This window comes from Stegodyphus dumicola, chromosome 5 (assembly GCF_044657685.1).
Source record: "Stegodyphus dumicola isolate Sdum_Otavi_A_Nest chromosome 5, ASM4465768v1".
NCBI lineage: Eukaryota > Metazoa > Arthropoda > Arachnida > Araneae > Eresidae > Stegodyphus > Stegodyphus dumicola.
In genome coordinates, this window is record NC_140772.1 from 33,204,133 (window position 1) to 33,219,264 (window position 15,132).

At 28.8% G+C, this 15,132-nt stretch overlaps 1 protein-coding gene across 1 annotated transcript in view; it reads right to left on the reverse strand.

The window, feature by feature from the left end:
• LOC118185673 (spliceosome associated factor 3, U4/U6 recycling protein-like) overlaps window positions 1-15,132 on the reverse strand; it is an 80,303-nt gene continuing 65,171 nt past the window's right edge. Inside the window, exons 19-23 of the mRNA XM_085816548.1 lie at window positions 14,168-14,281; window positions 11,595-11,684; window positions 9,837-9,920; window positions 5,454-5,617; window positions 1-1,584 (exon numbers count right to left, since the gene is read on the reverse strand). Coding sequence (XP_085672674.1) covers window positions 1,398-1,584; window positions 5,454-5,617; window positions 9,837-9,920; window positions 11,595-11,684; window positions 14,168-14,281 — 639 coding nt within the window. The 3' untranslated portion in view covers window positions 1-1,397. The remainder of the gene's footprint in view (window positions 1,585-5,453; window positions 5,618-9,836; window positions 9,921-11,594; window positions 11,685-14,167; window positions 14,282-15,132) is intronic.

Below are 15,132 nucleotides of genomic sequence, written 5' to 3' on the forward strand. Positions count from 1 at the left end.
TAGGGAGCACAAGTATTAGTTTTATTGTCAACTTATACTTTTATCACATTATTTTAAATTAAACATAACCAAACATATAGTTTTATGAAATGCCACCACACATACTTCTAAAAAATAAATACTTATTCTGAGATTTTATAAAAAAAAAACTTTTACAAAAAAATAACAGAGATCATACAGAAATATTTAATTTCATTATTCGCATCAAGACTCCCATTTAGTATTTATGAAATTATAAAAAAAAAATCAAACACACTCTGTTATCAATAACAACAAATTTACACAAACATTTAATATATTGCTCTAGTTCAACATCAGGAATTTAAAAATATCTGCATAGTGAAAGTTACTACTTAATGTTACTGAAACCCATCATTACACTTCTTTCAACATTTAAAAGTTATTCCAAACCAGACACTGTAGAGGTAAGTTTTCAAGTACCAAGTAAAATGGAAGATTCTATAAATAAAAATCAAAGTTTTTCTTATATTATTATTTAAATCACAAAGATTTCTACATGTCAGACTCATTGTTATTCCATTATTTTCTGCTGCATTAGCATTAAAGATAAAAAGTATTAAAGAGTATTAGAATAAACATAGCATTTTATCCATTACTTTTTCAGTTAAAAAGATTTAAATAATTTAAAAGAGAAAAACTCAAAACAAAGAAAACTTCATTTAAAGTTTTTGACTTAACATTCTTCTAAATGCAGGCTGTATTTTAAAAACACTTACTATATTTGTTTTAATTATGATCCTGATAATTACAGAATAGATTTATCTATTTACACATATTACAACTTCATATTTGGAATATTAAAATGAAAATTTTTTTATGAAAAAGTCAGTTTTTGTTGCTTTAAATTTAACATGCAATAAAGTTGTAATAAATAAGATAAGTAAACATTTAAATTTTCAGCATTTAATTCAATATCCGAAACGATTTTCAAAGCAATTTGAATCAGATATTTAATTGCATTGCTCTGCAACATATTCACTTAAAAAGCTAAAAATATTTAAACTTCCCTTTGCAAATGAAAAATAGCAATAACATCCATCCTAATATTGAACTACATCAGCAATAACAACATAACATGATGTTTTATACATTAAAACAATTACAGAAATGTACTTAATTGATAAATACTATGTATGATTATTGAAAAATAAAATAATGAATGGATATTTTTCACATGGGAAAAAAACAGTTATATGAGTCATGCAGAGCAATATGCCCATTCTGCATACTGCACAACAATTTATCAGCTAAGCATTATGATAATTGTTCAATGCTTAAAAAACACTTCTTGATGATACTTCTTCTGATGAGCTTTCCATTATGCTATGCAATGATAATGACGATGATGAAGAAAATGATTTAAGTCTCACATTAATTTATTTATTCAACATATCAGCAAAATCACTATTTCTTAGAGGTTTTCTGTCCTCAGATGAGTTCTCAGCTTCTGAATTTTGACCATTTTGCATGTTTTTACTAGATGAAGGAAGATTTTTCTTGCCCACAGGTGGTCGCAAGACTGATCTAGGTAGCAATGATATCTGAGTACGGCCACGTCCTCGACTGAAAAACAAGAATTGACATTTCAGAAATAACTTTTAAATACTCTGAAAATTTTACATTATGTTTTCTAACAAATATTTTACTAGTTTCCATAATTTCTACTGTGCAGACATTTTATGAGTGAACCTTCTCTAAGATGATTACCAAATTATTCCAAATGATTTTAGTCTCCTATGGAGTTGTAATTGATTAATCTTAAGCTGGTATCACAAAACTAAAGAGCTTTCCTAGAGAATGCGCTTATCCAGAATGGCAGACCTCTAACATTTTACAACTGACAGCAGACAAGGTGTTGAGGAAAACTGTTGTCTGGTCTTACAGCTGTTTTTAGAGAATTGATAATCAATATTGTATTAGAAATATGTTCAATTTTAGAGGAGGTTCTCACAAGAAGGTTCACTATATTTAGTATCACTGACAGTAGGCCAATTAGCACAAAATAATGACATTAAATTTCAAATCCTGAAGCATGGATTTAAATAAAAAGATTAAATGCTTAAAAAGCTAGTCGAGTTAGCTGCATAGTGGATAAACAAACTGAAACCTAATTATTGTTTCAGTTACTCATTATCTATCATTGTTTAAAAAAATATTGAAAATTACAAGGCAAAAAAGAAGATCATTAAGTTTAAATGCAGAGCAAGTACGAATGGCATATAACAGAAAAATACAGCAACCAAATTTGGGGTCCAAAGTCATCCAACAGCAATTTCAAACAAAAGTACAAACGTAAATGCATATTTTGAACAAATATGACACATTTAGTCAAAATAGCATTTCTTTTTTTCTTCTTTTGTCGTCATTTGAAGGTGTACATAATAAAAGTAATGGATTATTTTCCACTTCGCAACATTTTCAGGTACCCAAATTTGGGAGCCTGTTATATTGTTTCATGAATAACTGTGCAATGTTTAATATGAGCAATGCCAAGTTTGTGCTTGATACTGAACTTGTGCAATTTTCTGATATTTTTTCTAAACACACAACACTTTGCTGTGTACATGACATGTATCTGCCAATATATTTTTTGCTTAAAAAACATTAAAGGCTTACATAAATTCAGAAATGCACATTATATATGTTATATGACACATTACTGTTATTACAATTTAATTTTTTTCCACGAACCTTTATGCATTGCTAAAGTTGCTGCAGAAAAGTACCAAATTACTCAATAAAGATTTATAGAATATCAGATTAAGTAATGGAAAAAGTTCTGATATACTGTAAATTACCTAAATTAACACAAGCTGTGACTTATTAAAAACCCCTAAACCTATATCTGACGCCTAATCTTAAAACTAATTAACCCTCTGAGTGGCATGGCCTTTTTGGACCTGGTCATGATAACCTGTATTTAAACGGCATTTATAATAAATACCATATTTGACAGCATATAAATATCGTATTTGACAGCATATAAGACGCAACCCTTATTTAGAAGGCCACACACAAGGGGAAAAGTTTCAATAGTCCGCACGACAGCGCAATACCACAATAACTTAAAATGTGGTTTCTTTTAGTTCTCACATTTCGTAAAAGCCAAATAAACAATCATTGAATGCAATTACCAAACATATTTTTATTAAGGAAAATTAACAAACGGCAAGCTATTTTGAACATGATATGTAAATTTCAATAATGAATATATGAATGAACGGCAAGCAATTAAAAATAATACAAAATAAAGCAGAAACAACAAAAAACACAGATTCAAGGAAAACGTTGCCTGTCATGAAATTAGACCTTAATTACTTTCAAAACCATAAAAATCCTTTTCACTATCATCATCATTGAAAACGAGAATATCATCATCACTACTGTTTCCGTCATTCCCAGTATCACCTTCTTTGAATAATGCGTCGTCTTCTGTTCTGTCAAGAGCATTACTGATTCCGCACTTCTTAAAGGACTTAACAATTACTTCAGCCTTTACGTCCTCCCAAGATCTTTTTACCCACTCGCACACTTGTGAAATAGAGGGCCGTTTTACTCTACGCTGCTCTGTTTCCATGCACTTTCATGCGTAGTTTAAAACTCCTAGTTTATACTGAATTGTATAGCTTAATGTCTTGTTTCCTGTAGTCATATTTTCCAGGGTATTTTTTTTTTAAACAAATAATTTTAAGCACCGATGCCGACACGTTTATACAGAGTAGCACCGATACCGACACGTGTGTCGGCCGAGTCAAAGAAAGTCTATGTAAAGAAGGAAAGGCACCATAGACATAATGTGACTGTCGAACCTGTTCGAACTTCGACATCAGCTTCGAGCTTTGCCGCTTTTTGGCGACAGATATTTCACGCATGCGCAAAATAATTATGGTAGATGTAAAAAAGTTATGTGTGTCTAAACCTTTATCCGGGCTAAAAATAGCATTCAGTATTGAAAGTTAACCTGTGTCCTTCATGTATAAGACGCAGGTAACTTTTTTGAGACCAAATTTAGGAAAAAAAGTGCGTCTTATATGCCGTCAAATACGGTAACTGCTTATTTTATTCTCTGATTTTATAAATTTCCATTCATTAAGATGATATTTACATCATTAAAGAAAGTAAGGAAGGAAAATATTTTAAATTATAAGCTAATATATATCAAGCGATAAAAAATCTCATGACCAGAGGATAAAGGCAGTCATGCTACTCAGTGGGTTAATTAATCTTACCTTTTGTAAAGTAAACTTAACTGTTATTCTTCTTCAGTGCTATGATGTTTAAACCAAATAAAATAATAATTCACTTCCAACATTTTTGGCAATGTTAAATGATGCCCCCTATGTGATATGAGGTTAATCAAGTAGAATCTATTTTCCATTTTTGTATTTGTCTTAGGTTTTTATATTTATTCTAGATTTAATATAATAATTATTCTTTTCATGAAGCACTGTACATCATTAGTGTTAATGCCATTTAGTAGATTTTACACCAATGTTTATGTTTGGCACAAAGTTGGGGTGCCATTAATAAAAATAACATGCTATTTCTATACCTTGTTAAAGTTTTTACTGGCTAATTATTCGAAAACACATAAATATAAATGTACAGCAGTTTTCAATATTAGATATAGATTAACTATTGAAGTAAACCTTTAATCCTATCTATAGAATATAATAAATAATACCAAAACTAATCAAGATACCAGAGAAGAATTATTAACACACAGTACACCAATAACCAGTTCTCTTAAATATACAAATTGAAATGCAACAATGAAATCTGACTAAATACTCAAATCAATTCATAAAATTAAAAAGATTTGGGGAAAAAAAAATCTAAAAGAAAGAGCCCACAATAACAAAACAGTTTAAATAAATTCTCGGATTCATTTTTATGGAATCCACGGATTCTTAAAGGAATTAACCACACAGATCAAATACAGTAGACCACACAGATCAAATGCAGATTTAAAATCATCATTTTATATAAAATATAAAAGATTTATTACAATTTTATTAAATACCTTGATTACTATATCTATTAGACAGCTGACCAGTCTACCCTAAAAAATTGTTTTAATTATTCCTTTCAAATCAATCTAATTCATCAAGACTTAAATTCAGGTTAATTACCAATGTTCAGAAGTTTTAATCATTATATCATTATATGAACTCCATGGTATGGTCACAAATGGGCTTTTCACATACAGAAATGAAACAACTTTACATGTTACTAAGTGGCAAAATTCAAGAACTGTGGATAATGGCAAAAACTAAAATATCCACAATCAACAACTTCCTTCTGCCCCCTTCCAAAAACATGATAGAATTTTTGTTGACTGGTATAATTAGTTTTATGCTTTGAAGTAACATAAAATAAATAAATAAATAAAATGAAACAATGTATTAATAAATAAATAAATTAGAACTTACGGCCCCTTTATTGTTGAGCCTCCACCAAGAGATTCAGATACTGTCACACTAGAAAATTTCACACTCTTATTTTTCCTAGGTGGTGGATTGCTGATAGCTACTGATATGACATGATCTAAAATTTTTGTACCATCTGTCTTCACAACAGCATTTGCAGCAGCAGCCTAAGTTATTGATACCATTAAAATTCCAATTAAAATTTTAATACACTATGATTAAAAAAATGCTGAACATTTAATATACTGGCTTACAAAAATAAACTAATTATTATATGAATACATCTTAGAAGATAAAAACTTAATGTTTTTAATCAACATTAAAAAAATGTACATTTTTAATGTCTGGTGACTAAAAATCATCATAAAATAACAATCAGGGTACACTTTTTGTTTTTGCTTTGAGTTTGTGTAGAATCCCATAGTTTAATTAGATTAATAATTACTTAGTACAATAATTCATAATAACTTTTAGGCATTTTTAAAAATACTGCAAAATTACTAAATAAATATTCATAAGGTTTACCTATTGAGTCCGAAGAAATGTTATATTTTATGAATGTGTATTGTACAGTCCTTATTTTCAGAAACTTAAAAATTGTATGTTTAGTGAGTGCACTTAAGTTAGTATACCTATACTGCTTATTTGGAGTGTGGAGATAACCAGTATTTCAAATGTAAAGAAAACACATCGAGTTACCAATTTGCTAATTGGTTTGGGTTCAAGTTATTAGTACTGTGTTTTGCACTGGCCTCAATGTAATTATTTTTTTAAAACCATGGTGCTTATAATCCAGAATTTTTTGTGATCATATCTATTTCTCAGCTAAACATTTAATACATATCTATGTGACTCCAGATGTAATTTAGAGACTAATCTGATCTTTCCCTAAGTGCAATAAAGAATTGCTATACCATTACACAGTGCTCAAATTGCGCCGGAGCCTGGCTTCGGTGCTTCTCAATTTTTAAGATAAATTACAATTTTAGACGGAGTGCACTGGAGCCCTAAATAAGATGAGCTCCTGTACTTCTTTTTATAAAACTGAACCACAATTTAAAGGGAAAAAATTTAGAATTCCTAATGTTTTGGCGATAAGCAATAAGTTTTTAACAATAAGCAGACTTTGCAATACTCTATTTCCCTAGAAATACGAACTCATGAGAACATGAGATGTTCAAGTAAAGTCCAATCACTCACATGCGGAAACCTTTCCCTTTAAGAAAAGCAATAAATTAGGGGGAGTTTGTTTAAAAATGCTTGAATTTCTTGCCATGACATTGTATCCAGTGTATGTTTATTGATGCTTACAGTTAGTTATCCTCGCAGGAAGGAAAATTCATTTTCTTAAATGTTCGTTAAGTGACAGCGAGTACAATAAGAGTGAAATACTGAGATATACTGCTCAAGCATGTCCTATACATCGTCTTCCCACAGTATCCACTAATGGAGGGGGAGCATAACCAGCAACTTTACATAAATCCTTAGGAGTCAGATTCAGGACTCATTTTACCCCTGACATACATCTGCTTGATGGCTATAACTATATCAGCAGAGAGCCGCAGTCAAAGAGAACATGGATTCCCCTCATTTTTTGTTTCCACCGACTCATACCCTTATTCTGTTTTGCCCTGGAATTTTCATCAGCTATACTTTTATTTAATTTTTTACAAGATAAAACAACTCCCCCTGTATGATCAGAGCTTAAATTGGGACGGAGCCCACCGGATCTCAGCTCGGGTGCTTCTTAGTTTTTGTAATAAATCATAATTTTAGCCGGAATGCACCAGAGCCCTGAATAAGAAGGCTGCAGCACTTCTTTTATGTAACTGAATAACAATTTCAGTAGGAATATTATCTCAAAAATTTTATTTTAACAATAAAATTATATTAAATTTCAATTTTTCTCTTTACATTTTATTTAATTTTAATTATTTCAATAAATAATAATTAATTATATAACAATTATCAATTAAATCATAATTAATTATATAACAATTATATAAAACATAATTAATTATATAATAATTATTAATTAAATAGCTATTAATTAATTTGATAATAATTAACTATTTAATTTAAAATTATGAATGAATTTAATAGTCGCTTTGTTTATTTATTTACTCTTGTTCCTCTTTGCCGACGGTCTTCCATAGGGCTCCAGCACTTCTAATCTTAGAAATTAAGCTTTGCCATTACAGCATATTTCTACAATTACCAGGTTCCTTTCCCCATGAGAAAGAGCCCAGATCAGTCAGCTTCTGTGGGGGGATAAGGGGTCCTCTGACCAGAAGAAAAAATTCCAAAATCAGAGTTTGAATCTCTCTTCCCTGCTGTTATTTATTTATCATTAAAGAGAAAAAAAGATAAGGAGATTGATTTGAGATCTGGTAATGAATGGATGTAGTCCACATCTATGGAATTTTTCATCTCTGTTAAAACTATGATATTTTCCAGAGATGTTTAATATGTCATTCAATTGGCAAGGCTTAAAAAAAAAAAAAAAAAAAAAAACCTTCGACTAATTACGCATAAAAGTTAAAAGCAAAGAGATATAATTAGGCCAGGTTACAGCTTAAAATGATCTGACAGCATCAACACTCTATTACAGTGTGAACAAATACATACTATATGCAAACTTTAAATTTGCTAAATAATGCTTTAAAGCAAATAATGAGTTATGGTCAGCACTACAGACTTAAGTATGAGAAAACATGTAATGAATCTCACTTGTCAAAAATAACTAACACTTTTGATGGAATCAAAACAATGTCTAATTAACATAGGAGTATTATTATTTAATTTTGGGAGGGGGAGCAGGGGTGAAAGGAACAAGATTTTTTTACTGTGTTTTTAAAAAGATGTTATTTTTTAATCTTTGAATAAAATCACTCAAATTACATTTAAGTATACTGCACATATTATCAGGTTCAATGTTCCTTCTAACCTTCTTCGGGAACATGCAAGGACCTGACTCGGAACAGAGAGCTTACTAAAGCTATGTTCAAAACTGTGGTAAGTAAACAGGATACACAAGAAGGGTATACAAAACCCTTTATTTTTCTCTATTTACAATGACTTCCGTACTTCGGAATACACCGACCCGCTACTTGGGGTCAAAACGTAAAAGTATAAAAATAAAACTAAACTCTAATTTAACTTTAGAATAATAAACGTGGAAGATTGGCCTTATATTAACAGAAAGCGTATGTAGTACAGAGAACTGTGAACACTACAATACGTTTAAAATTTATCAAGAGGATTAAAACCTCTGGCCTGGAAGGCAACAAGCAACTGCGTAACTTCTAAGGTAAGCGGCCTGCTTCGACTCACTGCTTCCTCTCTCTCGCTTGGCAAAAAGCCATAACTTAAATACTTGGCGTTCGCCAGACAAACTTTGCATAAAAACCTTAACGCTTATAATTCTGGCCGGAAGTAGAAAATAAGAAGTGATAGTAAAGATTTAAAATAAAATAAATGTTAGTAAAACTTAAGATCCTTACAATATAAATAAAAATAAATTAAAAATTTTATAATCATAATACTAATATAGCTTTGACAATACCAAGCCTTATATTTTTAACTTACTTATCGCTATATAACAAATTACCTATTGCAATGGTTACATATGATTATTTCCAACAGTATTTTAACTTAACAGTTATGGGTTAAAAAACTCATATATGTGTTCACGAGTAACCACGCAATATGTAGTATATACTTACATGTAAATAATGTTAAGCTATGAATACTGTAAATAATGCATGCATGCCTAATCATAGACGGAAGGAACACAGCTTGCCTTTGGGTACTTTAACTACAGAATTTTCATATAAACAGGGCTTATACTTGGTTATTTTTAGACATCGGAAATATGGTCAGATGTCTAAAAATGTCTTTGATCTTTGCTTTAATGTTACAGAAAAAAAATAATGACAATAATAACATAAATGTTCGATGAAATAATTTATTTTGTTAAAGTTCAGTTTTCAAATTGAGAGACTGTCGATACAGCATTTTGCATTAAAACAAAATTCAACTTAGAATAAACTTTGCTGCAATTGCAATTAAACTACAGTGTGCAACTAAACATGGACATTCAGCCCTAAAAACATCATGAGATGATATTAATTTTTATAATCAATTTTTAAAGATTGCATTAAAGATTGTAAAATTAATTAAAACTAAACTGGATAAATGTGATGCAATTTTTTTAATTAATTTTAGAAATTTCCACATCACATGTGAATTAATTTTTCTAAAAATAAATGGTCTTTCAAAATACCTGCACATATTGGTTAAAATTATCACAAGCTTTTAATATGTATCTCGTAAAATCTAACCTTGAATAGTATTACTTTTAATATTCTACAACATTATACTTACCTCCTCTTCAAATTCTACGTAAGCTAAACCTTTTGAATGTCCATTTCTGTACGTTACTAAACGAACATCTTTTACAGCACCATACTGCAAAAAAGAAATCGTTACTAATTATAAAGCAATTATATTAACAAACTGATTTTTTATAATGCAATGACAATTTAGTCTTGGCTATGAAAACTGGTACATTTATTATCCTTACAAATATCAGCAAAAATACGAAAACTTTTAATTAAAAAAAAAAAAGAGCTAATCTTTTTTCTAAACAATAAATGTCACTCCAGTTCTCTTAGAATCTAACAAATAGTTATGCATAAAACACTCCTTTTTTTTTTTTTAATGAGAAACTTCTTTAATCTTTCAACAGTCTGTCCTTCAGTATGATCTTAAATATGAGACATTATGGAATTTTTGTCATAACATAAAGATATACCAAGAATGGGTAACCAGGATTTTTGTCTTTCATTCATTTCCCCCAATTTCCTACACTGGCAACAATAGGTAAGACCTTCATCACAGCAGGAAGAAATCTTGATGTTTTATGATAAGGGCTTTACACTGGCTTGAATGGAAAAAAAAAAGGGTACTTTTCCATTTTGCCGGCACAAATCTCACCAAGCAGACTTGTGACCAAGCAGATTGGTGACAACATGCAGTATACACGTAAAAAAATGTTAACAAATGTTAGTTTTAAGAATTTTTTATTTTGAAGGCATAAACATTTTAATGTCATTTCAAATTTTGTAAAAAAGCCAATAAATGTGTAAAAAGACATTAATTTAAGAATTTACTATGCTTTCATGGTACAACATCCTGATTCGCCGGTTCATATCACGTGATCCCAAGTGATCTCATCTCATGTAAACTACGCTACAAAAATCTAATTCTCTCAGTAATAATTTACATTAATTTCAAGTTAAATCTTAATTTAGAATGCAAGTTAAATGCAAGAATTATTTCAATTCGTATGAATAGCTTACTCAGAAATTATGTAAAACTGCAGTGCTTTACTTCGCTAACGCATTTGCATTAGAATTGATGAACTTTGCCTTTTCTATATTTTCGCCATCGGATGACCGGTACGATTGCATCCTAATTGACTTAATTACCGCCCACAAATGGCCTTACGGCATAAAATTGAACTATCTGGTAAAAATTCAATGTAATTGTATGCCAGTATTGAAAGAAACAATCAATCTGATAAGAAATGGTTGCGGCTTGTTTTGAAAATGAGGAGTGAAAGGTTACCAGCAAGGATATTCAGTTTGGCATCGGTTGTACCATTATTGGCGACCTTATCATCTGCGCCGGCAAAACGGAAAAGTATCAAAAAAAAAAAAAAAAAAAAAAGAAATACATTACCAGTTAGGTAGTAAATGTACAGAATTTTCTCTTTTAGAGCAGTGTCAAGAAAAAAAGCTCTCTTGCCATCTCTTAAATATTATACTTTTAAATAATTTTGGAAAGTTCTGTAAATTGCTAATATTGCATAAGCATTATGTTTTCTTATATTCTTGGTGTATGAAACATTTGTTTGAGTCATACATAACTCCAGACAATTTTGTTATTCTGTGAAAGTAGTTTTATACTCTAATATTTAAAATAAAAATATAATAGTAATATATTAAATATAATTAAATAATTGATGATATTAATGTAACACATATAAATAAATTATTAATAATAAATTAATATATTAATATATTTTAATAATAAGTTAATATATTTTCATATTCAAATGCATTTTATTATTTAACTCACTTCTTTAAACATCTTTTCCAAATCTTCTTTGGTTGTGGAAAAAGGCAAACCTTTAATAAAAAGTTTATTTCTCTCCAAACCAGTTCCAAACTGAAAATTTTTTAATTTATACTTTATTAAAAAAAACAGACATATATATATATGCACACACATACAGAACATCAAAAAAGTCGAAACACTCATTCAAATAAAGTAGCAACTAGTCGTTAATGAACATTATAAATAAATCATTTTTAAAAAGTGTAAAATTAATCTGCTGCCACAATATGTACAAAAGTATACAAAGATTTGAAAGCGTTTTTAACATAGTTCAATATAATTTTGAGCATTTATAAAATGAAGCAGAAACGTTTTCAAGAAACTAATGATAATGTACAAAATAACTCACTAAAAGCATTTAGTGGATTCATACTTAACAACGCTTTAACTCATTTAAATAATGATTGCATTTATTACACTTGTTGCTCAGACTAAAATTCACTATAAGCACTTTTGACAAGATTATTGGGCTACTCTCTCTCTCTCATTTTTTTTTAAGTTCACATAAGTTTTTTTAGATGCATGTATTTACTCAAATAATACGGGTAACAGTTTTTTTAGATATTTATCAAAAAAGACTTCTTTATATGAATAATCTGCATATTACAAGTAAAATGCATCTATGAATGTTTGTAATTTACTTTTTTATTGAAGATATTGATCTTTTGTAGTATTCTTGAATGGTTTATCAATACAAAAATAAAGGGGCTATAGCATATAAATCAAGCCACCAGGCATGATTATTAAATCAGTCTAAAGAGCACTATAAGGACTTTTTTAACTTAATCCACTGCACGAAAACTTCTGGCCTTTTACATTCAGCACTGTACTTTTATCAGTTTCTTCCAACTCGCAATACAGTCTAAAATGAAGAAATTATTCACAAAATCCTTTCTTTGACGCTAATAACAATTCTGATATTTTTAATTTTGAGAAGAGTTGTACAATTAAAATTTATATATGGTGATAATTTTCTTTTACCTGCTCAAACATCATTATTCTCATCATTATGAACATTCATTTTTTTACAACCACCTGTTTTTGCTATGATACATTTTCCATAATTTTTACTTGAGAAAAATTGATGAACAATGAAAAAGTAATTGATGCCTAATAATTTTTCAATAAGAGTTTAAGTTGGGGGGGGGCAGGATGAGTATTCAAGTAAATATTGTAATTTCCATACTATTTCCTTTTATAAGTAGAAATTTATTTTTGAAAATACTGCAGAATAATGCACTAGATATCTAATATATAGCATTAGAAAGATCTTTCAGTATTTATAGTAATATTACAGGAATTTTAATTTATATTCATTATTTTTTTTATAAGTAGAAATTTATTTTTGAAAATACTGCAGAATAATGCACTAGATATCTAATATATAGCATTAGAAAGATCTTTCAGTATTTATAGTAATATTACAGGAATTTTAATTTATATTCATTAGATACATTATTAAAAATTTAAAAAACCGTAAATTATTACGGAATACATTTATTGCTTTTACAATGCTCAGTTTATTATTATTATGCGATTACTGATTATTTATAATGCAATTACTGATTAAATTAAAAAAAATAAAATATCCTATATTCTGTCTAATGGCAACACTCTGAGTTAAGCGCGAGTTTACATGAAAGGTAAATTAGACTTTGTTTCAATAGTGGCAACATTTGTCAGCATGAGATGATAAATTCATGGTAGCCTGAAAATTTTGAAAAAAACTCGCTAAAGATGTTTTTCCATCAAAATTATCTTGTGCTAGAGTTAATCACCAAATAAATCAGGATTCAAATTATGCAAATTTCAATATGTAGTTGAAATTTTTTTTTAATTAATTACCGTAGTACTAATGTCATGGTAACTAAACAATAAAAATTATTAGACATAAAAACAGTGCATAATGATTACTCCCATTCCTTCATTTCTTACACACTTTTAAAATTTATAAAATTACATCATACTATACACAGCAGATGAATATCACAACACTGAATGCAATGGAATATTTCAGAATATGTGTAAAGCTCTTCTATAACAAATACTAAATGAAATAAAAACTAAGCACAGTAGCATAAATAGTCAATTATACTACTAAATAAAGATCCACTAATAGTCAGTTATGTTACTCCAGAATTCTCATAAAAACATTATTTTTGGGTGAAAAAAGCAATTTATGAAAAATGGAAATTTTTCCTATTTTTAATTGAAAACTTTCATACCTATAAATGACTTTTACAACAACTTTTTTTAGCCTGTAATCTCTAGTTTATTTTTAGCTTTAAAAATTTTAAGAGTAAAAAAAAATTCATGTTGTTAAAACACAACAATTAAGTTATATTGTTATGATCTATTTCAAATGTGTTTTTATTTAATGTTTCATCTAGTTCAATGCATTAATACAAAAAGACATTATTTAAGGGACATGAATAAATGTATAAATAGAATTTATTACCTTCTTAAATTTTTTAAATACAAAATACTTACTGACAATCAATTACAAAAACAATTAAATACAATTTGAGATTTACCTTAAACTTTGGTTGAGATGAGGGATTATTCTTTCTATCTTCACAAGGAGAAACTAACACAGGTCTTCCATCTAGCATTTCTCTGTCTTTTTCTAAAGCCTTTTTTGCATCTTGCTATAAAGTACATAGAATAATAAACAAGATGACAGATAATGACAGAATATATGTTTGAGGTAGAAAATATGCTATTTCAGTGCTCTTATCAAAATTCAACTTTTAATTCCCTTGATCAGCCGAACAATGTGTCTTGATTAATTACGAGAAACTAATTATGAAATTGAGTACGAATACTACATCTATTTAACACAAAATACAATGAAATAATGAATAACGGTATTGAAATTTAATTTATCTTAATTACTATTGCAATGAAAATGAAACTAATGCAGAATGATAAAAATATTAAAAAAAAGCAGGCAGGTATTTAAAAAAAATATATGAAATTCTCAGAAAAAATCTTCATTTTACAAAAGAATTTTATAAGAATATCAATATAAATATTAGTTCCATGATGGTTCAAAACAAAACTAAAAAGCTAAGAATTACATTGGATTGAAAAAAAGTGCTTAATATAGTTATGTAGCATAACTTACAACTACATAGCTTAAATGATTTCTAAATTGCCTTCTTCACTTTTAAAGGGCTATTGTACTGTTATATAGAGGGATGAAAAACAATCACTTTTCTAAAAAGAAGATAACAGGACAACTCTTTACTGATTTTATTCTTAAAGAAAATCATATTTTTTTACACATTCCTATACAAAAAGGATTCACCTTTTAACATCCCAGAAGACTGATCGAAGCAGTTTCCTCCCACCCCCTTTTCTTTTCTTTTTCCTGACTTGCGATTGGTCATAAATAAATTAAAACTTCAATTGGAAACACCATATAAGTGCTAATCAGAGTAAAGCCTTACGGAGTTACCAAGATTAAACCACTACTGTATGCAATTTTATTAGATAT